Consider the following 22,151-nt stretch of genomic DNA (forward strand, 5'->3'; position numbering starts at 1 on the left):
TGCAATCCCATTACACAGGTGGCTAAGACAGGAAGACCATGAGTTTGAGGACAGCAGCCTGGGCTACATAGATAGACAGAGAAAGAAAGAAAGAAAACAAAGAAAGAGGGAAGGAGTGAGGGGAAGGGAAGGAAGGAGGGAGGGAGGAAGGATAAGAGGGAGGTAGGGAGGGAGGGAGAGAGGAAGGAAAGAGCATTTGCCATGAAACATGCACCGTGCTGGTGACGTAGCTCTCCTAGAAACCCTCGGAATACCTCTGTGAACAAGACACTGTCGTTCTCCCCCCATGGCTCATCGGTTTTGGGTCAATCGCATTCAAAGAGGTTCAGTGCTGGATCCAAACTTACTGTACTGGTAAATAGTAGGACCAGAATTTGCTTCCAGATTGAATCTGGAGATGGCTCTCAGTCCCTAGACCAAGGGACCCTCCCTTCTGCTAGTACAGGAAGTTCAACACAGTAAATGTTTTGCTGAAATCTGAGTGCACAGCCCTGGGCACAGCTCATGACTGAAGCTGAATGTCTGGCACTCAGAATCACAGAGCTACACTGTCATTGCCACTCAGGAAAATGTCTGAGTCACTGTGTGCTCCCTGTGGTTGGCTAGGTTCTGGGCAGGAGTGTTTGCTTGTGAGCCTAGCCTTTCATGGCTGAGCCATCTCTCCAGCCCAGCATGAGTGTTTGGGAAAGCCAGACAGGGGCCCTGTGATCAGGGGCTCCCAGTCAGGGGAGGAGAGAGACAGCAAAGGCGCAGCATGACAGAGGGCCCTGGTGTTTCTTGGACAGCCCTTCCAGAGCGCCCTGGAACATTCTCTATGAAAGGCAAAGGAGGGGAAAGGAGGGAGGGCGAGCCCAGCCTCCCTGTGGCAGACAAACACATCTGCTCTCTGCTGTTTTCTTCTCATTCTTCCCAGAGAGCAGAGAAGCCAAACAGGAGATGCAGGGACAAGCTCAAGGCCTGACAGTGTCTGGGCTGACTCCGACCCTGACCCCTGACCCCTGACCCCTGGCCCCAGCCAAGCCTGACAGCACTGCTGCCACCACAGTGGAACCATCTAGTGTGTGTGTGGCCCATTTCCTTAGCCTCTCTCCTCTCTCACATCCATCAGGATGAATCTCTGCAAACCTCCTCCTGGCTCCCCCCACCTCCTCTCTCTATGTCCACATTCTCCCCAGTGCCAACTCCCAGTCTTTCTATTCTGTGACATTCCAAGTAACTGTCCCTCAACCAGGGATGTGCTCCCTCACTCAGTCATTTGAATGTACAGGGATCTCCATGTGCTGTCAACAAAAGCAACTGCTGTGTACCTGACAGGTCTCCGTCGCTGAAAGTGCAGAGATAAAAAACACAGAGGGGTCCCTCAGCCTGTGGCCTGAGAGGAAAGCCAGGAAAAACAAAACAGGGATGCAAGCTGCCGCAATATTATGAAAGAACCCTGCCACAGGAAGGCAAGGGAAGGACCCCACCCCAGGCCAGATGGTAGCAGAGGAAGCAAGCCCTGTCCAGTGTCTTTTTCCAGAAGGAAAGGCCTTCTGGATGGAGCAGGCCGTGTGTGAGGAAGGGTAAAGAGGGAGCCTCTGGGAAGATGTGCCTAGCAGCTGTGAGCAGACTGTTGCTGAGAAGGAAGCTGGAGAGAATTGGGGAGACCACAGAGGCCTTTCGCACATCTTAGACTGGAAACTGCTGGGAAGGACCACAGGCAGACCTTACATCAGGAGGTATAATGACAAGATTCCTACCCTGGAAAGATACTCTGCTGCATTGTAGAGACGGCTATGGAAGGCCAGCGAGCAAGCACCTTGAACATCCCACATCAAAAATTGGACCATTTGTAACAATATCTCACTAGTTCAGCATAGGCCTTGGGTCTCTGACCTACCTGCCAGGCATTCACCAGCATTGGCAGTGCTGGTGCACCTGTTCAAGGCTCTGGAAGCCAGACAGGCCAAACCCAGTGCTTCGGTACAGCCAGTCACCTGGGGAGTCTTCCAGCACCGCTCTCTCTCGTCATTACAGAGCCAGCCAGGCACCACAGTTTCTGTATCTCTTCCCTCAGTCTTTCCATTCCTCCCCATTTCCCTCCCCCACCTCAGCTCAAGGCCCTAACACCTCTTACCTGAGTTCTGCAGTCACATCCCAGCTAGTCACCTCACAAGAATGTATTCTGCACCATCATTAGAAAGCCCTCAAAGCACCAAAGCCAGCTCAAGGAGGCTAGCTGAGGCTCTTGGAGGGCCTCCAGTGCCACCTCCCATACCTACACGACACTCCAGGGGTCTCCAAGCTCAGACTCCTCTTGCTCTACCTCCCATTGGCACCAAATTACATGAGGACCCTGAGTGGGCAGCCCTCCTCTCAGTACCCCCCATGCTAAGTCCTCTCGGTAACCCCCATGCTAAGCCCATACCAGGTGCCAGTTAGAAGGTACAGCGCAAACATAGCACGTTTCTTCTCGTCATGAAAATAAGGGAAGCAGACCAACGAAGACAGATGTGGGGGAGGGAGTAAGCACAAAGACATTATCTGTGCCCTCCCCCACTCTTCAGCAATGGCTCTTCAGGAAATATTACAGGACTTTCAGGAAACTTCGTATATAAGGGAGAAAACAAATACTAGTGACTAGACTTTGGAGCCAAGTAGAACTGAGACCTACGTTAAAGTAACGGTGATGACGCCAGCACAGGCATGGCAGACGTGAGTAGGGGACAGTGACCGCGTCGTTGGGCACTGAATCACAACTTATAATTGTGGGTTTAGCTGGCTGCCTCAAAAGGCCATGAGTTTCATGAGGACATTCAACAAGTATCTCTGGGGTTTGGGGTGTAGCCCGATGTAGAACTCTTGACGTGAGGCCCTGGGTTTGGTTAGCACACACAGAGAAAGAGAGTATCTTGAATACCTACTCTGTTGTTAGCTGTGTGCTTGGGCTACATCAGAGAACAAAACCAACAAAGACATCAGCCTGCGGGGAGCTCAAATGCTAATGGAAGAAAAAGACAGCGGAATAAAGAAAATAATAAGTGAAGCATTCAATAATCACCAGGTGCCAAAGTCTGAAGAACAAATAAAGCATAAGATGGCGCTAAGAAGGGGAGCCTGTGCTGAGAACAGGGGCGGGGTAGCAAGATTAAATAGAGGGTCCAGGTAGGTCTCAGCAAATAGGTAACATTTGTGCCACTTTGAAAGATACGCGAGTGCTCTTGGCACACACAGTGGGACCACTGAGCATGTATTATAAAGATAGAGGAAGACTCTCTTGTGTGTCCGCCCGTCGTCTGTATATCTTGTAAGGGGAATGGAGACGACATCTAATAGGGACCAACTTCATTTGCAGCAAGGAGGAGCAGCAGGTCCCAGGTCAGGGTCACGGTTTCGGTGTTTTGACTCCCCCTTCTGTGAGCACTCTTAATTCTGCTCCCTTCTCCCAAAGGCTCAGGTCATGTTGGAGCTGAAGACACGCGTGGAAGAACTGAAAATGGAGAACGAGTATCAGCTTCGACTGAAGGATATGAACTACTCGGAGAAGATCAAGGAGCTGACGGACAAGTTCATCCAGGAGATGGAGTCCTTAAAGACGAAAAACCAGGTATGGTTGGGAGCCCGGACCCGCAGCCTCAGCAATAAGCAGCTCCCGTGTTGCTGAGCGCAGGGCCAGCTGCATGACCTAAGGGCATTGGTACCGTTGAGTTGTGATGCCCGGGTGCTAGAGGGGGTGTCTAGGGCCGACAGAGCATAAAGCTACCCATAGGATGGTATGCTGGGTGAAGCAGGTACATGGGAAAGAGATGCGGGATGATTATATCCCGCAAAGCTGCTCTTTGGGCTAACCCACGTTTTGTTTCTAATATACTTTTGGAATTTCCAGATGTTCCACAGTGGGAGTTGTTATTTTTGTGACCAGGGAATACTCATTTTTAAAATATGAAGTAAGGAGTGCTAGGGAAGGGCCTGGCAGGTGTGTTGATTCTTAGATTGTCAAAAATAAAATCTGTCTTAGCAGTTAGGCCTGGCCCCAGTATTTGTAAGCCTGTCTTTATGCTATGCCAAATCTGCCTGGCCCCCTCATCTCCAACCGCCCATCTTTTGGCTCAAGGAGTAGTTGTGCTGGTAACTTATCTTCATGGGTCTGTTTGCTTAAAAAGCCCTCAGCTGTTAAACTTACTCATCCATTTATTTATAATTCATTCAACCGGGCACCGAGCGTCAATTCAGTTCATAAACCAAACACAAAGCCAGATTCCAGCTTGGCATCCTCGGGCTGCTGGGAGCTGGCTGGCTCAGGTCAGTACATGTGAGCATCCTGAACGAACTGACAGCCGTGTGCCAGCCGTACGCAACTGGGCTGTTGCTGGGGTCTTTCTGTTTTTCTGTCTGTCTGTGTGTTTGTTTGTTTGTTTGTTTGGTTGGTTGGTTGGGTTGGTTTGGTCTGGTTTTTGAGACAGGGTTTCACTTGGTAGCTCTAGCTGGCCTGAAACTGTATAGACCAGGCTAGCCTTGAACTCACAGAGATCTACCTGCTTCTGCCTTCTAAGTGCTGGGAGCCAAGGTATGTGCCGCCACACCCAGCTATCAGCAGTAGATGATTGGAATAAATCCCTGATTTTTCTCCTTAAAATCTACTTGACCCAAATCCAAACCCTTCACTGACGAGTCCATTTTACCATGTGTGCATCAAGAGCAAAAGCACAGACGTTTCAGAGCAAAATAGGACGTGGACAGAAGAGGCCATGTGTCAGCGTCTCAGCAGAACAGTGTCTGGTGCAAAGTAAGGGCTTGAGAAAAAATTATGAACGAAGATGTTGCCAGTAAAAGTAGCTCTTGTCCTATTGGTACCTTTGACAAATGTGTAGAAATGAGAAAAGGCGACTCTTTGTTTCAGGTTTTAAAAACAGAGAAAGAGAAACAGGACATCCATCACCGAGAACGCATAGAACAGCTCCTGGACAAACAGACCCGGGAGCTGCAAGACATAGGTGAGCCACAAGGGGGAGCCACATGGCTGAGGCACAGACAGCTTAAGGACACCCATTTGTAAGGGGCTCAGACACAGCAGAAGTCAGTGAATGTAACTGTCTGTGAATGTATTACTTTATTGGAACTCACCCCGGTTCTCCCTCCTGTGGATTTGCCCATTCCTCAAAATACAAACCTGCCCGTGGGAAGTTCAGGTCCGGAGCCTGACAGTCTGCCATGTCCCAGCCTCAGCACTTCCTTGCTGTGTGGTCTGGTATCACCTAGTCTTACCAAGGCTCGGCTTGGCCATCTGTAAAATGGAACTGTAAAATCTGTATTACATACTCAGGGCATTTTCCTGACCCTGAACCCTCAAATGCCTCCTACCAGGACCTTCATAGAAATGACTTTTCTGTGTAGAGCTGGGTGCAGGGAGCTTGGCCACCTGCTGAGCTATAATAACAGGAGTTAGGCAGGCCTTGAACCTTGGATCTGGAGGCGACTGCCCCAGCTGGCATGGGAGGAGCAAGAAAGCACTTAGGGGTCGTATGTGTGCCGAAGTCCGGTGCTGCCGGCCCACATGGCATGCAGACCCACCTGTCTCTCTCCAGAATGTTGCAACAACCAGAAGCTGCTCCTGGAATATGAGAAATACCAGGAGCTGCAGCTCAAGTCCCAGAGGATGCAGGAAGAGTATGAGAAACAACTCCGGGATAACGACGAGACCAAGAGCCAGGCCCTGGAGGAGCTGACCGAGTTCTACGAGGCCAAGCTCCAGGAGAAAACTACTCTTCTAGAAGAGGTGATGGGGGAGCCCAGTTCTGCGTCCCTTTCTGAGAGACGGGACAGCACAGCTGGCTGGGGGGGTGGGTAATTAGAGCCGCTCATTTGTTCAGCCGTTTGCCTGGCAGCTACTGTGTGCCGCAGGCACTACACCCTGGGAGTCCAGTGAGGGCACAGGAAGCAAGGTCTCTACCCTCAAGGCATTCTCATCTGGTGAGGGGTGGGATATAACCAATTGTATTTACAAATACAATTATAGTGGTCCAATGTCTGGACCCGGGCTGTGGTGGCATATGCCTTTAATCCCAGAACTCAGGAGGCAGAGGCAGGCGGATCTCTGAGTTTGAGGCCAGCCTGGTCTACAGAGTGAGTTCTGGGACAGCCAGGGTTACACAAAGAAACCCTGTCTTGAGGGGGGAAAAAAAGGTCTGAACCCTGCGTTCTGTGTGGAAAGCAAAGGTATAACAGGGCATCAGGATGTGGGGTACTGGTAAGAGGTAAGAAGGTGATGGACCCTGAAGCCTGGCCCAGTCAGGAAGGAAGTGGACAGACAGGAGACAGGACAGGGCCTCGGTTTCCATTCTGTAACTGGACTCATCTTCCCTTCCTCAAGAAAGGCTCCTGTGCTCTTGCCATCCCGGGCCCTCTTAGCACAGCACCCCCAGCCCCTTCTCCCTGCTCGCTCTCTCTCTCCCTCCCTCCAAGCCAGGCACAGGAAGATGTTCGACAGCAGCTTCGGGAATTTGAGGAAACCAAGAAGCAGATTGAAGAAGATGAAGACAGGGAGATCCAAGACATCAAAACTAAGTACGAGAGAAAGCTCCGGGATGAAAAGGAGTCCAACCTTCGGCTCAAGGGAGAAACGGGCATCATGAGGAAGAAGGTGAGCCCGCTGTGGGCCCTGGGAGCACCCCAGGGGAGGCTGGGGGCAAGTGGACAGATAGCCCTGGGTGGACACACAGAGGTCCCACCTCCAAGACAAAAGAGTACCCTCAAAAGGACCACATCTGACTTCCCCTCCTCTTTGGGGAAGCAATCGGCATGAGACAGGATCCTACCGTGTATCCCAGACTGGTTTAGATCTCACTGGGGAACCCAGTCCTCAAACACGTGATCCTCCTACCTCTTCCTCGCAGGTGCTAGGATTGCAGGAGCATCCCATCATACCTGACTCCTTCCTTCCTCCCCTTTCACAGGCTCCCTGTGTCCAGGATGCTCGGAGCTATCCTTTCTAGACAAGTAGGATCTGCTGGGAATAGAAATGACATATGAGGCTGAGACAGGCAGCGGTTCAGCCTGGGTGGGGCAGGGCAGATTATAAAATGCTTTGTTTGCAAGATAAGGCTGCTCCTTGGTTCTCTGATGGCTCAGAGAGGGAGGATGTGATTCACAGACCCCTGAGGAATTGCTTCAGTTCTAAGATGACTGGCCATGGAGAAGCTGAGTTCAGAGCAAGTGCATTAAGAATCCAAGCTTCTGGATAGAAATTGCACTGTTGTTAGTGACTCCCAGGGTAAGCAGATGCTCCCTTCCTGGACTGGTTACAGTGGCTCATCTCTGTGACCTTGACCAACCCTCAAGGTCATTGTGGTCTTAGAAGCACCTGAGTCCATCTAGAGAGCTTCTCTTGAAGCATTTGTAGGCAAACTGCTCTCTCCTGCAGGGACTAGACCTAGGCATTATTATGCTGCATGCTCACATCACTCGTCTGACCTGGGAAAATACCGAACTGTCCCAAATTCTCCAGAAACCCACTCTCTGAAACAAAATAAGTTTGGCATAATAGCCCATGCCTGTAATCCCAGTACTTAGGCACCGAGACAGGAGGATTACAAGTTCAAGGCCAGTCTGGCTATGTAAAAAGAGCTTGTATCACCTTAAAGTAAAAGGGAAACAGTCAGGTGGTAATGATGAACACCTCACTAGTGAGGTGAAGGCAGGTGGATCTCTGAGTTCGAGACTAGCCTGGTCTACAAACAGAGTTCCAGGACAGCCAGGACTACACAGAGAAAGCTTGTCTTGGTTTAAAAAAAAAATGAAAGTAAGGAAGGGAGAGAGGGAGGGAGCGAGAGAGAAAGAAAGAGAAAGAAAAAGAAAGAGAGGGGGTGGGGGGACAGAGGGAAGGAGGGGAAGGTGGGAGGAAAGAGGAGAGAGAGAGAGAGAGAGAGAGAGAGAGAGAGGGAGGGAGGGAGGGAGGGAGGGAGGGAGGGAGGAAGGAAAGGAAAGGAAAGGAAAGGAAAGGAAAGGAAAGGAAAGGAAAGGAAAGGAAAGGAAAGGAAAGGAAAGGAAAGGAAAGGAAAGGGGAAATTAAATATGAAGTTATGGAGAAGGGACGTGTGTGTCAAAACGGGGAGGGAAGCAGGAGAGTGACGGAGGGTGAATATGAGCACAGCACATTGTATGCAAGTGTGAAGTTTTCAAGTGTGGCCAAAATCTATTTTGCAATTAACAAAAAAGTTGACTCCCCACACACAAAAAAATAAAATAAAATAACAGCAATAACAAAACCCACTCTCCAAGAGCCATGGATGTTGAGCAACGAGGGCTTTAGTATCCTGGAGAAGGGCCAGCCCCATCCACAGCTGAGGTGGGGGGATGGGGATCAGATCTAAGACCCCAAGGGTCTTCATTGCTGCTCTGTGTCTTCAGTTCAGTAGCCTGCAAAAGGAAATCGAAGAGCGCACCAACGACATTGAGATCCTGAAGGCAGAGCAGATGAAGCTGCAGGGCGTCATCAAGTCCCTGGAGAAGGACATCCAAGGCCTCAAGAGGGAGATCCAGGAGAGGGATGAGACCATTCAAGACAAGGTGAGGGCTCCGCTCAGTCTATGAAGTGCCCACTATGTGGGTAACATGGACCTAATCGAAGCCAACACGTCACACTCTATTCTAGCAACAACCTTGTAGCATGAACAACCCACGGTTGTGTCTCGTGAGTTCCAAGAGGCTGAGTTGACTGCCCAAGGTCTCCCAGTTTGTGGGGGACAGACCTGGGGTGAACCTGAGCCAGCTGGCCGCCAGATCCCTGCTCTCCACTGATTCAGGCATCCTGGGATGGCCCACTCTATGGACTGAGGGTAATTCCCCTGCCACGCTGCCCATATTGCTATTGCTGGTCAGAAGGCTTGGTCCTGTGACTACTGGATAACCCAGGACAATGAGAATGAATGTCTTTTGTACAGAATACTCAGCTATCAGGCACATATATTTTCTGTGGGCACACCTCCTCAACATCCAGGATTTGCTGTCCTCCTGAGCAAACCCAGACTCCGTGCCCACCTCTCCATCCACTCTGCCCCTTTTGCCTCACCAGGCAGACTTCTCCTGTGACCACACATGGGCGGTCAGTGTTAGATAAGTAGGTTCCAGCACAGGCCCCTCTGCTGACCAGACTCTGTGCCCTGGGCACCTTCTTAAAGCCATCCTGTTCTCTCCTGGGACATGAGAGCTTGTAAGGATTTGGTGAGCTAGTGCCTGCATTGCTGTTCCTGCACGGGAAGTCTTGTATATACTGTAGGCTTTGGAGAAGGGGCAGGGCCCTCTTCAGATTCTCAAAGTGGGAATAAGAAAGAAGCCAAGCGCTCCCAGTGCAGACACTCGTAACCCTTCTTAGTTCAGTAGCCTTCCCAGTTTCCATGCTGGTACCCAGCAGCACAGCAGACAGTGCAAGGTTGTTCTCCCACTGAAAGGCCTTCAGTAGCTTCCCCTGACCCCCAGCAGAGGTCAGCAAACTTTGTCTAAAAGCATGAGATGGCCAGGCCTCATGGTCTCTGTCTGCACTGATCTACTCTGGAGACCACATGCGAGACCACCCAGAAACAAAATAGACGGGAATGTGCTAGGCCATGTTCCAGCCAAAGTGGAATAAAACAGGCAGCAGGTCAAGTTTGGCTCTTAGGCTCAGCTTGCCAATTCCTGGCCTCCGGGATGACTTCTGAACTCTCGAAGCCAGCAGGCAAAAGCCTTGCCTTCCTCATCTCCTCTTCCCGCCGTCCCTCCTACCTAACTTCCCTTTGAGCTAGCCCGTCACACAGAAGTGGGTTGCCCTCTGCTGCTGCGGTACAAACCACCACGATGCCCGTGCCTCCCTCCCTCTGCCACACATCACATTTTGGGATTGTGTTTATCTGCTCTAGCAGCCAGTGTTCTTCTGCCGTAAGCATAGGGACTGGATCTTTCTCAGAGCTATAAAGGGAAAATGCCATCCAGTCAAGGTTTGCTTGGTTGACCCACGCTCTAGTTACAGCCTGAAACCCAGTGGTCCAAACAAACAGCTGTGTTGCTATCCTCTCAGCGGCAGGAATTGGACAAGGTTCAACAGATTGGCTGGTCTCTGACCCCGATGTCTGGAAACTCAGTTGGGAAAACTGGGGGTGCCCCCAACAGCTAGAGGCTGGAAGATGAATGCCCACAGTGGCTCCTTCTTCCACATGCCCGGCTCTATCCCCTGTGGCAGGGATGGTAAGGGGGGCGGGGTTCATTTGAGTCTTTCAGCCATAGAGCCCTGAATATGCTCTCTCAATCCAGAGGGCCCAGGATGCATAAACCTCTTCCATAGCACCTAGCTTCTACCACAGCAAACGTCCCGAGAGAGCCAGGCGGGGAGCTGCCTGTCTGTTTGACCTAACCTTGGCAGCCATGCAACAATTCCCTCCGTTGCATTCTTTGGGTTGCCAGCAAGTCATAAATTCTGTGAGACACAAGAGAGGGGACCTAATTCTGCTTGCTGACAGAGGTGCACCAAGGCCATAATGCAGGAGAGCTACAGCATGTGATGGGAGACCCCCTCTTCCACAGCCTACGGCAAAGGGAGTGAGTTCCTGTGGAGTCTGCACTACAGCCTCTGCCGACCTGCATCTGGCTGCATCCCAGTCTGTGGCCTCCTGCAGCGTCAGAGGCTCTGTGTTTTCTACTCCAGAGAGGTTCCATGTGCCCTTAGTCCCTGCTGCTTCTCTCCCATCTCACTTACAGGAGAAGCGGATTTATGACCTAAAGAAGAAGAACCAAGAACTAGAGAAATTCAAGTTTGTCCTCGACTACAAAATAAAGGAGCTGAAGAAGCAAATAGAACCTCGGGAGAACGAGATCAAAGTGATGAAGGAGCAGATCCAGGAGGTGAGGGCCAGCGCTCACACACCCTGCCCTTCCGACCTCTGTCCCCTCTATCCCTGTCCCTCACTGGCTCAGAGAAACTGAGAGAAAAGGCTTCTCACAGACAAGGCATGTGAGACTTCCAGCTTCCAAAAGCAAGTTAGGTGGGGGTTTAGTTTGTGTTTGTTGGGCTGTGTTGGGGCCCTGGGTGCGGCGGTAGGGTGAGAGGGGGACAGGCAGTCTTATTGTAGCAACAAATGGGAGGTGCAACTGTTGAACATTTGGCCACTAGGGGGCAGTGTGTACTCAGGCAATGTACTCTTTCCACCAAGCGCCACACACTGCTTCTTAAACCTGGGATGCTGCTGGGGCCCTAGGCCAGGGTCTGCTGTTTGGACTTCAGACAATCAGAAGTCTCCGAGTGCTCTTAAACCCCAGAGTGACACAATTAAGAATCCGTTCTAGGGAACAAACAGGATAAAGGCGGAGAGGAGAGAGATTACAAGTCAGGCTAGCAGGACAAGATTTCTAGAGCCCAGTGGCCAGGTGTGTGCCTTTTAGCCCTGGGCTTTGATATTTTCCCTCCCCTTCTATCCAGTTTGTTTCACACTCAATTGGAAATGTAAAAAGTCTTTTCTGATTCTTTCTCTCAACTCCCGTGTCCAAAAGCATCACCAACACCCATCCAGTAAGATTTCAAACTCTCATTTACTTATTTCCTGCTGCAGTTACCCTGGACAGGCCTCCAGAGGCCCCAGGAAACGCCCCCCCCTCCCCGCCATCACCCCCCTACCCTACCATCCTCCTGTCCCACTCCCCACCCCCCACCCCCGCGTCATTACTCCCACCCTCCCTCTGTCATGCCCCCACCCTCCACCCCCCCCCCACCCCCCCCCGGAAGAGCCAGGCAGAAAGCTGCCTGTCTGTTTGGCCTAACCTTGGCAGCCACACAACATTCCCTCCGTTGCACTCTTTGGGTTACCAGCAAGTCATAAATTCTGTGAGATACAAAAGAGGGGAACTAATTCTACTTGCTGAAAGAAACAAAACAAAAGAAAGAAACAAAGAAACGCTAATTTATTTTCATTTTACTTAAGTGGTGGGGTGTACTTGCCACAGCACCTCATGCAGAGGGCAGAAGACATCTTGCAAGAGTTGCTTTTCTCCATCCACTGTGTGGGTTCCAGAGGTGGAACTCAAGTCCTTGGGCTTAGCGAGCACCTTTGCCTGTTGAGCCTTCTCACCAGCCCCCTCCACCAGTCTTATCTGGACTTGCCTCGGGCTACAGCCTGGCCCCCACACAGCACAAAATCCTCAATGGTGCCCCACCCCACTAGAATGCAATCCAAAGGCTCTCTGCCTCTCTCCAGCCACATCTCATACTTTCCTGGCCTGGAGTACCAGCTTCCGGTCAGTTTCTAAAAGCCAAGCTCTCCCATTTTAGGATCTCTGTGGTAGGGTCCCCTCTGTCTGGAAGACTGTCCCCTGGATCATCATGTGACCATCTTTTCACCTTCCCTGTCTCAGCTTAGCTGTCCCCTCTTCAAAAACACTTTCCCTGGCAAAGAAGGCCCCACTCTCCCTTCCGTTTTCTCTAGATGTTTGTGCTAAAGGAGTGTGGCTGCTGTCAGCATCCATACCTACCCAGACGTCCATGGGCCATGGTGGTGCTGGTGTGCACAGCAAAGAAACCAAGCAGAGGTCTCAGAGATGAGGATTTCTGGGGATGGTCCTGGCTTCCCCCATGCTGTCTGCAAGGTGCTCTCTCTGCACACAGCTGACCACAGAGCCTTCTAGGGACCTCCTGCCATACGCTGGTGATTTCAGGGCCAAGGAATGGCAACCGTCTTTGTCCTTTCGGTCGCAGAGCAGCTCAGCCTGGGAACAGACATTTTCCTCACTGTCCTGGAGGCTGAAAGGCCAGGATCGGGGCATCAGAAGGTTGTGTAGGGGAGGGTCTGTGTCTCAGAGATAGTGACTTGTGTGTGTTTTTCACACTGTAGAAGGGCAAAGGTGGAGTGGCCGCTCCTTCAGGCCTCTTTTATAAGGGCATCTGTGAAGGCACTGTCCTGTGATCAACATGCTTGTGGGATCATTCTCTGTCCCTGGCAGGAACGGGGCTGAGCATGACCTTGTCTCTAAGCAGAGAACATACTTGTTTAGGGGTGAGTAGGGCAGGGACCTTCCTAGCTGACCCTTTCACACACCCTATGCCCACTCCTTGTGTCAGTAGCTCAGGGCTGTTATCTGGACCTGGTTTTCCCTTTGGGGACTGGTGGCACATCCAGAAATACCCACTGCAGATCTCGGGCTAAGGTCTCCTACAGGAAGGAAGGTTCAAGCCCTTGGCTTGTGCACAGAGATCTCTGTTAATGAACATGTATCCAGCCTTGGTTAAGCTGCCCGCTTCACATACACTTCCCCTGCTTCTGTCCGTGGAGAAAAGGAATCTTTCAGGGTTCTTGTGGTTTTAGTTTCAATCTATTTATTTGTTCTTCTAGTAAGGTTTCTCAGAGCTCTCTGTGCCAGGGGCTGATCCGTATGCTGTAGAGGGCGTTAGCACTCACTCACTATCTCATCTCTGCTCTCTCCATGCCAGAAGCACCTCCCCCTCTGCCCCGCCTGGGTTGTTAAGACCAGAACAGCTCCAGACACTGCCAGATGTCCGCTGGGGGGCAAATGCCTCTTGCACTCTCCCACCCCTCCCCACTGAGAATTGTCACCATGAATAACAACCTGGAAAAGTGGGTGGAATGTCCATGCTGGGAAAGAGAAGTTGGGTCCCACATCCTGGGTTCGTCTTCTGGTTTTCCAGCCAGACACTTTACATATTTTACAGTTTATATTTATATCCTTGAAGCCACGTGAGGCCCTGCCCATAGGGGAAAGAGGAAAGGCAAAGAATACAGTCCTGGATCACTTCCGCCCTAACCCACTCCGTCACTGCTGGCTTAGGATTGACCTTCCGGGGGCCCTGAGTATCGGGAGGCGCCTTTTCTCTCTTCCAACTGCCAGGTCCCTGTCATAAGTCTTCCTTCGCTGGAGCCCAGTGCAGCCGCCTAACTAGTTTCCTGGGCTCTATTTTTCTCTCTTCTGATAGAGCAAACCTCTATGCTGGACCCCCACCCCCCACCCAATACCAGTTGCTCCTACTGCTCCTAGCGAGGTTCCTCGGTGACCTTAGTGTGGTAGACCCCTCAGCTTGTCTCCGTGCTGTGCCATCTCACAGTAATCTGGACCACTGCCAGCGTGCAGAAATGCACCAGGCTACCCACCCACGGGTCCTCTGTAGGAAGGCTGCGCTCTGCTTGCTAGTCTCTTTCCTGCCCTCTCCTCCAACACTCTCTCTAGAGCGCTGGTTCTCAACCTTCCCAAAACTGCAAGCCTTTAACACAGTCCCTCATGTTGTGATGACCTTCCAACCATAAAGTTATTTCATTGCTACTTCATAACTGTAATTTTGCCACTGTTATGAATTGTGATGGAAATATCTGGATATTGCACATCTGATATGTATGGATATCTGATATGCAACCCCAAAGAGGTCCAGATTCACAGGTTGAGAAACACTGCTCTCTAACGTTCAGCCGAAGTGCTCAAGTCCCTGGTGCACACAGGGCACCTTCTGCCTAGGGCATCTTCTGCCTCAACCACAGATAATGTTTAATCAATCACGTAGCTACTTCGGACTCAGTTCTCTTGTCCCTTTAGACCGGAGGCTTCTAGGACACAGAAACTCCCTCCTCACCAGCTCTGTGTTCCTAGCCTCCCACAGTGCTCATTGACTTTTGCTTTGTATGTTATGTGTAAGAGTGTTTTGCCTGGAATGCATACATGTGCACCACATGTTTTCCTGGCTCCCACGGAGGCCAGAAAGGAGTGTCAGATCCCCTAAAACTGGAGTTACAGACAGCCATGGGCTACCATTTGGGTGCTGGGAACCGAACCCAGATCTGCTAACAGAGAAGCCAGTGCTCTTAGCCACTGAGCCACCTTCCTGGTGCTATTCTTACTTTAGTGGCTTTAGCAAAGTCCCCACTCTTGTGCGTCCTCTACAAAGAGGCTCTCCGCAGTCCGCCATGCCTCTTCCGGGGGCAGGTAGTTCCTACTTCCCCTTCCACCCCTCACTCTCATGCTCTTTGCCCGCCGCAGGTGCCTATCCTTCCTTCATTAGGTGTTCACGGAGTCCATTCGGATGCCAGGCATTGCCTCAGAGGACTAGTCTAATATAACCCTCCTATGATAAGGAGGCACTCCTTGGTGTCCAAGAACATGGAATTAACTTCTTAGAGGTTTCCCAGATCTCGAGAAGGTTGACAGGAACCTTAAAATGTGGTAATAGAGCCTGGGATAGGTGGAGTGGGGCATTCCACCTACCTCCACCCTACACACAAAACAGCGAACATCCCATCTTCTGGAAACAGCCAGAGCCTCCATAGCGCTACCATGAGTACCAGTACTGTCAGATTTGGGGTGGCCATGAGCCATCACCCTTTGAGTGGGAATTGGGTTTCTCCACAGCCAGTCTCACCTGAACCAAATGTGTCTTGGATAAGACAGATCCAACAAGGGAGAGAAAACCTTCAGATGCTCACTGGTGTCCCTGGCCATCTCTTTGAAAAGAGGGCGGCCCTTGGTTGGACCTTTTTTGAGCCTTTGATGATCAGACTGGGTGTCCTTAGCTCTCTCCTGTTTTATGTCCTAGATCAAAAGATGACCACATGCCAGTCTGGCCCCTCAAAACTCTCTACTTTAGAAACAAGCCTCAACTTCCCGTTTAGAATGATTGTGTCCCCTGGGGGTCAAGGTCCACTCATGTAACCTTCCAAATCAGGTGAGGGAGGTATTCCTCTGGAGGGACCTGCCTTCAGCAGGGGTTGAGAACCCAGGAGTTAGAGTGACTGAATTAGAAAGGATTCACGAAAAGAGGAATCTGAGAGGTTGGGAGAAGGGGTGGCCACTAAGAGGAAACCTTTGCAGCCTGACCACAGACACCCAGGACCCCAGGGGGACATGGTACCAGCGGAGAGGGAAGCTTTTAGGATGGCAAGCCGTAAAGACAGAGCTCTCACTCAAGAGGTCGCGGCTGGGAAGTAGAGAAGAAATACTGTGTTGGGAATTCTCCTTGAAGGATGTCTGCTCTCAGACAGTTTTCATCCCCGACTTCCTTGTTGATGTCTCCACCCCCTGGTCCTCCCTAGATGGAAGCGGAACTGGAGCGTTTCCATAAGCAGAACACGCAACTGGAGCTGAACATCACGGAACTGTTGCAGAAACTGCGAGCCACAGATCAGGAGATGCGCAAAGAGCAGCAGAAGGTGTGAGGGCTGCCGGAGTCTGGCACCTGCCGGCAGCGGGCAGCTGGCTCCCTGAGACAGAGCCAGCCATTGCTAAGAAACACTTCCCATTTTAACTCACGCTCTTGCCCACAGGCCTGTCTGGTTCCAGGCCTGCACAAATTTACATGTCCAAATTCATCTGCGACTAGAAAACGTCTTGGGTGGAGGAACGAGGGGAAGAGAATGCGGGCTTTATAGCGGCAGTTCTCAACCTGTGGGTTGCAACCCATTTGGGGTCACATGACCCTTTCATGGGGGTCACGTATCAGAAATCCTGCATATCAGGCATTTACGTTACAATTCATAACAGTAGCAAAATTACAGTTATGAAGTAGCAACGAAAATAATTTTATGGTCGTGGCGGGGGAGGGGTCGCCACAACATGAGGAACTGTATTAAAGGGTCACAGCATTAGGAAGGTTGAGAACCACTGTTTTATAGGAATACCCTTAGCCTTGGGTTTGTTTGACCTGGGGAAGAACATGGTTCAGAATGGTCATTTGTATTTAATGAAGTGGTTAAATGCTTTGACCACACCAAAATTGCCAATGTTAGGAGAACCTTAAGAGATAATCCATTCCAGTCATGTTTACTTGCTGTGTGTGTGTGTGTGTGTGTGTGTGTGTGTGTGTGTGTGTGCTTTCACTTTGATGCCCATGTGCAGAGGTCAGAGGAAGAAGTCAGGTGCTGGGCTCTCTTACTCTCCAGTCCATCTCACTGAGACAGACTGTATCACTCTGTAACCCAGGCTAGCCTGAAACTGATGGGATAGCCCAAGCTTGCCTCAGAAGTCTTAATCCTGTGACTACAGGTGCCTGCTACACATCTGTCTCATTGTAATCTTTTTTATGTTGTAAATAAGCACAGCAACAAGAAATGAGGAGGAAAAGAAACTTCATCCGGTACTCATAGCTAGTTCTCAACTCAGAGCCAGCCTGGGAAGCCTGGTCCTCTGGCCCCAGGCTAGGATGCAGCTGTGTACTCTGCCCGCAGGCCACCTGCAACGTTTTCCAAGTCAGACGGAGCTTTTCCATCCTCCTCAGCAAACACTGGCAGTGCACGCTGCCAGAGCTGCAGAACTGCACATGGGGAGAGGGTGTGGCCCTGCTCTTCGCAAGCCCAAAGGACTGAAAAGTGATCTGTGGCCTGTGCATAAAATAGAGATAGAAAATTATGTGCAGAAAAATTGTGTGTGTGTGTGTGTGTGTGTGTGTGTGTGTATGAAGTGGATAAAGGGCTATGGGAGTGGAGAGAGAGGAGATACCCCTAGGGTAAAGATGTGGGGAGGTGGCTGGCAAGGAAAGCCAGGCTGAAGATGGAGAGCTAGTCCACTGTGCAGCAATCTGTAGGGCTTTCTCATCCACTCGCAGCAGTGCTCCTGACTGCCAAGGGAACAAATGCTGGGTGAGGTCCTAAGGGGCTTGGGGTAGCCCTGGGTAAGGACCTGTGGGAGAGAATGATACATCTTTCTTCTTTTCATCTTATAAGCCTGAGGCCATTAAAGGAATGCAGAACAATAGGGATGCCGTGTGTGTGTGTGTGTGTGTGTGTGTGTGTGTGTGGTCTCAAGCCCTGTCTTCTTGACAGCCATTCAGGCAGGGTATCCAGCCCAGGCAAGTGCACAAGAGTTTCAGAACTGCTCCCTATGGGCTGTCTGCCCATCTGGCTTTCTGTGCCCAGTGTGGTCACCAATAGTCAGGTGTCAATCCCAGATGAGGATACTCTGCTTCCTTTCTGTGTCCTTAGCCTCTTCCTGGAGCCCCTGCCCCTCCACATGGGGGACCCCTGCAGTGTCAGGAGTAAATGTCTGGTTACAGGAGCGGGACCTGGAAGCACTGGTCCGGCGGTTTAAGACGGACCTTCACAACTGCGTAGCGTACATCCAGGAGCCCCGGCTGCTGAAGGAGAAGATCCGTGCTCTCTTTGAGAAGTACGTGCAGCGGGCAGACATGGTGAGCTCTGAGTGTCTTCCCTGTCCTTCCCCACCATGCTGCCCTGCACTTCACATCTCCACTCTTTGCTGAGTCTCCCCCACCCACCAGGTGGAAATTGCGGGGCTGAACTCAGACCTGCAACAGGAGTATGCCCGCCAGCGGGAACACCTGGAGAGGAATCTTGCCACTCTCAAGAAGAAGGTGGTCAAGGAGGGCGAGCTGCATCGCACCGACTATGTCCGCATCATGCAGGTAATGGGCGCGTCCCTTGGCTGCCTGAGACCACCAGGGACCCGCAGCTTCCACATGGCTTCTCTGCTCTGACTTCCCAGGGCTCATCCTCGCTGTCACTGTGGTCCAGGGCCCACCAAGGAGCCCATGTAGGCATCAACATGCCCACAGTGGCCCTATTGCTTCCTCCCTGCTCCTTTTGCCAGCTCATCCCTATCCCTAACAAGCCGGTGTCCTGCCTCTCTCTTCTCAGTTACCCGTTATCCATCCTGGTCACAGCTCTCCTGTCTCCTTCCTCCTGACTCCTTTGTCCCCTTCTCTCTTCCAACTCCCGTTTCACCTGACTTTGGTGCCTTTTATTCTGTTCTTCCCACCTCCTGGGGTGTGTCTGGCCAGTCTCCACCAGACTCATCTCCTTTCTGGTGCCTCAGGTCTTACCCTTATCTCCTGGTCCAGATTGAACCACACCCACAGAGTTGGCAATGATCATATTTAATGAGCTCCCTACACCCAACTCCCAGGATCCTTCAGCAGATGGCTCAGGGAGCCTAGCCCCATTCCTGCCCCCACCCAAGCGCTCTGTCGGGACTGCCTATCAAGATGCTTCTATCATATCTCTCTTTGGGTGTCAGTATCATCTGAAGCAATTAATATGAATTTATATCAAAAGAGAACATCACATCAGAATCATTTAGGACACATACTTTCGTGGTTACATTTCTTTAATGTCCTGATTGAAATACTGAGATGGGAACAGGGTGCAGTTTGGATTGAAACCAGATACCGGGCTGGAAAGTTACACACACCTGGAAGAGCACACAGGGATTCGGGTCAGACCAAGACAGAGCCAGTCTCTTGCTGCTCTAAACCAGCACCCATTCCCACTACCCTTCCAGACCTTTTCTATCCTGAACCATGAAAGCTTCCAGAGACCCAGAAAGAGGAGTGGATGTAATTGGGAGCCCCCTCAGCACCAGCAAGCACACACAACCTTGCTAAGGGCTTTGGACACAGGAAGCTAAGTAGTGAGACCAGCTGCTCTTTGTCACCTGGTGGCATGGCTGAGCCCTGCCACCATTGTACTTGCCTGAGGCCCAGGGACTGATCCCTCTCTCCACACTGAGCAGAGGCCCAAAGCAACAAGTCAGTCCCAGGAAGGGAGGAAGGAGGACCAGAAGGCTAGTAGGGCAGACACCACGATTCTTCCCCTCCTCCATCCCCTAGAGAGTGCTGGACCAGTGGGCTGCAGAGAGATTCTGCCAATGCTCCCGTGAGGTGAAGCCCCTGGAAATCTTCTATCTTAAACAGCATTGAAACTTGTGTGTTAGACAGGCCTTTATCCCCAGCATTCCGGAGGCAGAGGCAGGTAGATCTCTAAATTTGAGGCTAGTCTGGTTTACAGAGCTAGTTCTAGGGCAGCTAGGACTACACAGGAAAATTCTGTCTCAGAAAGGTGGGGGAGGAAGAGGGAGAGAAGAAAAAACCTGTGTGCTATGACTTCTGTGGATCTAGAAGAGACTCTGACAATATCAGAGGACAAGAAGGGACCCTGGGGTGGGGCTCTGGGTCCCACCAGCACCACCGCATGCACACACAGAGACTTCTTGCTGATTTCTTCAGAGCCTGGATAAGACTCAGCTTGCAAAAGTTAAACTGAGTGGTGGTGGTGCGCGCCTTTAATCCCATCACTCGAGAGGCAGAGGCAGGCGGATCTCTGTGAGTTCGAGGCCAACCTGATCTAAATGAGCTAGTTCCAGGACAGGCTTCAAAGCTACAGAGCAACCCTGTCTCGAAAAACAAAAAACAAACAAACAAAAGCAAAAATTAGGAAGGTCTTCTTTCCCCAAGGGCTGGGAATTGTTTCAGGGCTTCGTGCATATCAAGCAACATTCTATTACTGAGACCAGAAGACATTTTAAAAAGACTGCTCTTTTTAAAGAACGACTGTCCTGGGTGCCAAAAACAGTTTTTTTCTTTGATCCCGAGACTGAACAAGATTGAGCCAGAGTCACAGGGGTTGCAGGGCCTGTGCAGGCAAAGCCTAGCTAAGAATCGTATTCTCTCCCGGGATGTGGGAGGTAATGGACATAGTATCTGAGTAGACCAAGGCAATCTTGCTTTGCTGCTCTTTGGCCAGAAGGAGGCTGCGGGCCTCCAGAGACCACTCTGTTTATCTGCAACATGGGGCAAAAGACGCCAACCCCAGTGCTACTGTGATTCTTGGCCAAGACAAACTGCAGCCACCTTCCTGGTACAGAATTAGGGCTCAAAAAATGTCAGTTCTCTTCCTTTATCCCAGCAAAGATATTATTCAAGAGCTACAGTGAAAATAAATGAGTCTAAACATCCATCATGCATGGACCAGGGAAGCCTTTGGCCTGGGGGTAGGAAAGGAAAGCACAACTGATTCCAGACAGTCTCTCTCTCTCTCTCTCTCTCTCTCTCTCTCTCTCTCTCTCTCTCTCTCTCTCACACACACACACACACACACACACACACATACACAAACTCACATACACACACACACTAGGTGGTAGCTAGGAACCCTGAATGCCTTAGTACATGGAGGTTAGGAGCTGGTAGAGCTCCTATGTGGCTACCAGGGCCCCTGTACTTTATTCCAGAAAGACTAAGGAAAGCCAGGGCAGGCACGGTAGCTGTTAGCTGAGCAACTCATTGGAAAACAACTGAGGTGGGGAAAATGCGGCCACCATCTCATTTGTTTATCCAGATAGGAGCCCAGGGCCTCCCCACACTGTTCCCGGCATGCTCGTGCAGCTATGGAAATGAGAGTGTTGCCATGTAATACAAACACCTTGAACACACATTTTCTCCATCCCCCTGCACAGTTTTCAAGGTCTTCTTACACAATGAGCTGTGTGTCAGCCGTGCAGGGTTCCAAGATAAATGTAAAGTGTTCCCGCCCTCAGAGAACCTGGGAGCATGGACCATTACATTTATCCCATGGTGTGGACCCTCGGGGGAAATATGCTCCTTGAAGACTCAAAGGAGTGAGGGCCATTGGGGTCTGGCCTCAGTGGGCTGGAGGGTGACTGAGGATCCGCTAGGAGAAGGACCTTCCTTCCAGGCAGAGACAACAGCTGAAGAAAAAGCGGGGAAAGGAGTGGGGTTGAGAGTGGGGACTCAGGAATTCACAGACCTTGATTTGCAGAGCATCCAGTAAGAGCTTTGAACAACACTTAGCCTTGGGTCGTTTTGGAAAGGGCCCTCTGCCCCCTGCCAAGAGCTAAGAGGTTCATCCTAACACATGTCAGGGTGCTTCTCAGATACAGTTGATTGCCTTTGTCTCAAAAAGGTGGACTCAGTTGGCAGAGTACTCAGTCAAGTCAAGAAAGAGGCAGGCGACAGGGAGACCTATTAGCCGGCCGTCAGGTTAGGGGTCAAAAAAGAAGAGATCGGAGACGGGGATGTGGTGATGCCAAAGGCATTTCAGAGTAGAAATGAGGAATTGAAATGCCAAGTCAGGCCCAGTAGGAAGGTGGGAAGAGCAGGAAAGATAACAGGCTGGCTTATCTGTGCAGTCAAATAGTCCTACTATCAGATGTGAGCCTTCCAAGATCACAACCCTCACCTGCGTCAGGTTCTCCCCCAATGAGGTAAGAGCTTACCCTTAAAAGCATTAACTCAGAGCAGCCAGTAGGGGGAGCTATGGGCATTCCCTTCTCTTTCTGCTTGCCATCGATATCAGAAAGTTCAGCCAGGGCATCATCACTCTGTTGCAAGGGCCTAAGGCAGCCCTTGTTACATTGTTTCAAAGCCTCTATATAAAGGCCTTAGTGTCTACAGACTGCTCTGGGAT

At 51.0% G+C, this 22,151-nt stretch overlaps 1 protein-coding gene across 2 annotated transcripts in view; it reads left to right on the top strand.

The window, feature by feature from the left end:
* Cfap57 (cilia and flagella associated protein 57) overlaps window positions 1–22,151 on the top strand; it is a 67,653-nt gene that overhangs the window by 32,769 nt on the left and 12,733 nt on the right. For both annotated transcript variants that reach the window (XM_057785495.1, XM_057785496.1), the window contains exons 13-21: window positions 3,431–3,586; window positions 4,880–4,973; window positions 5,565–5,755; window positions 6,446–6,619; window positions 8,386–8,544; window positions 10,708–10,851; window positions 16,029–16,145; window positions 17,984–18,118; window positions 18,209–18,352. In XM_057785495.1, the coding sequence (XP_057641478.1) occupies window positions 3,431–3,586; window positions 4,880–4,973; window positions 5,565–5,755; window positions 6,446–6,619; window positions 8,386–8,544; window positions 10,708–10,851; window positions 16,029–16,145; window positions 17,984–18,118; window positions 18,209–18,352 (1,314 nt within the window). The remainder of the gene's footprint in view (window positions 1–3,430; window positions 3,587–4,879; window positions 4,974–5,564; window positions 5,756–6,445; window positions 6,620–8,385; window positions 8,545–10,707; window positions 10,852–16,028; window positions 16,146–17,983; window positions 18,119–18,208; window positions 18,353–22,151) is intronic.

This window comes from Chionomys nivalis, chromosome 11 (genome assembly GCF_950005125.1).
Source record: "Chionomys nivalis chromosome 11, mChiNiv1.1, whole genome shotgun sequence".
NCBI classification, from domain to species: domain Eukaryota; kingdom Metazoa; phylum Chordata; class Mammalia; order Rodentia; family Cricetidae; genus Chionomys; species Chionomys nivalis.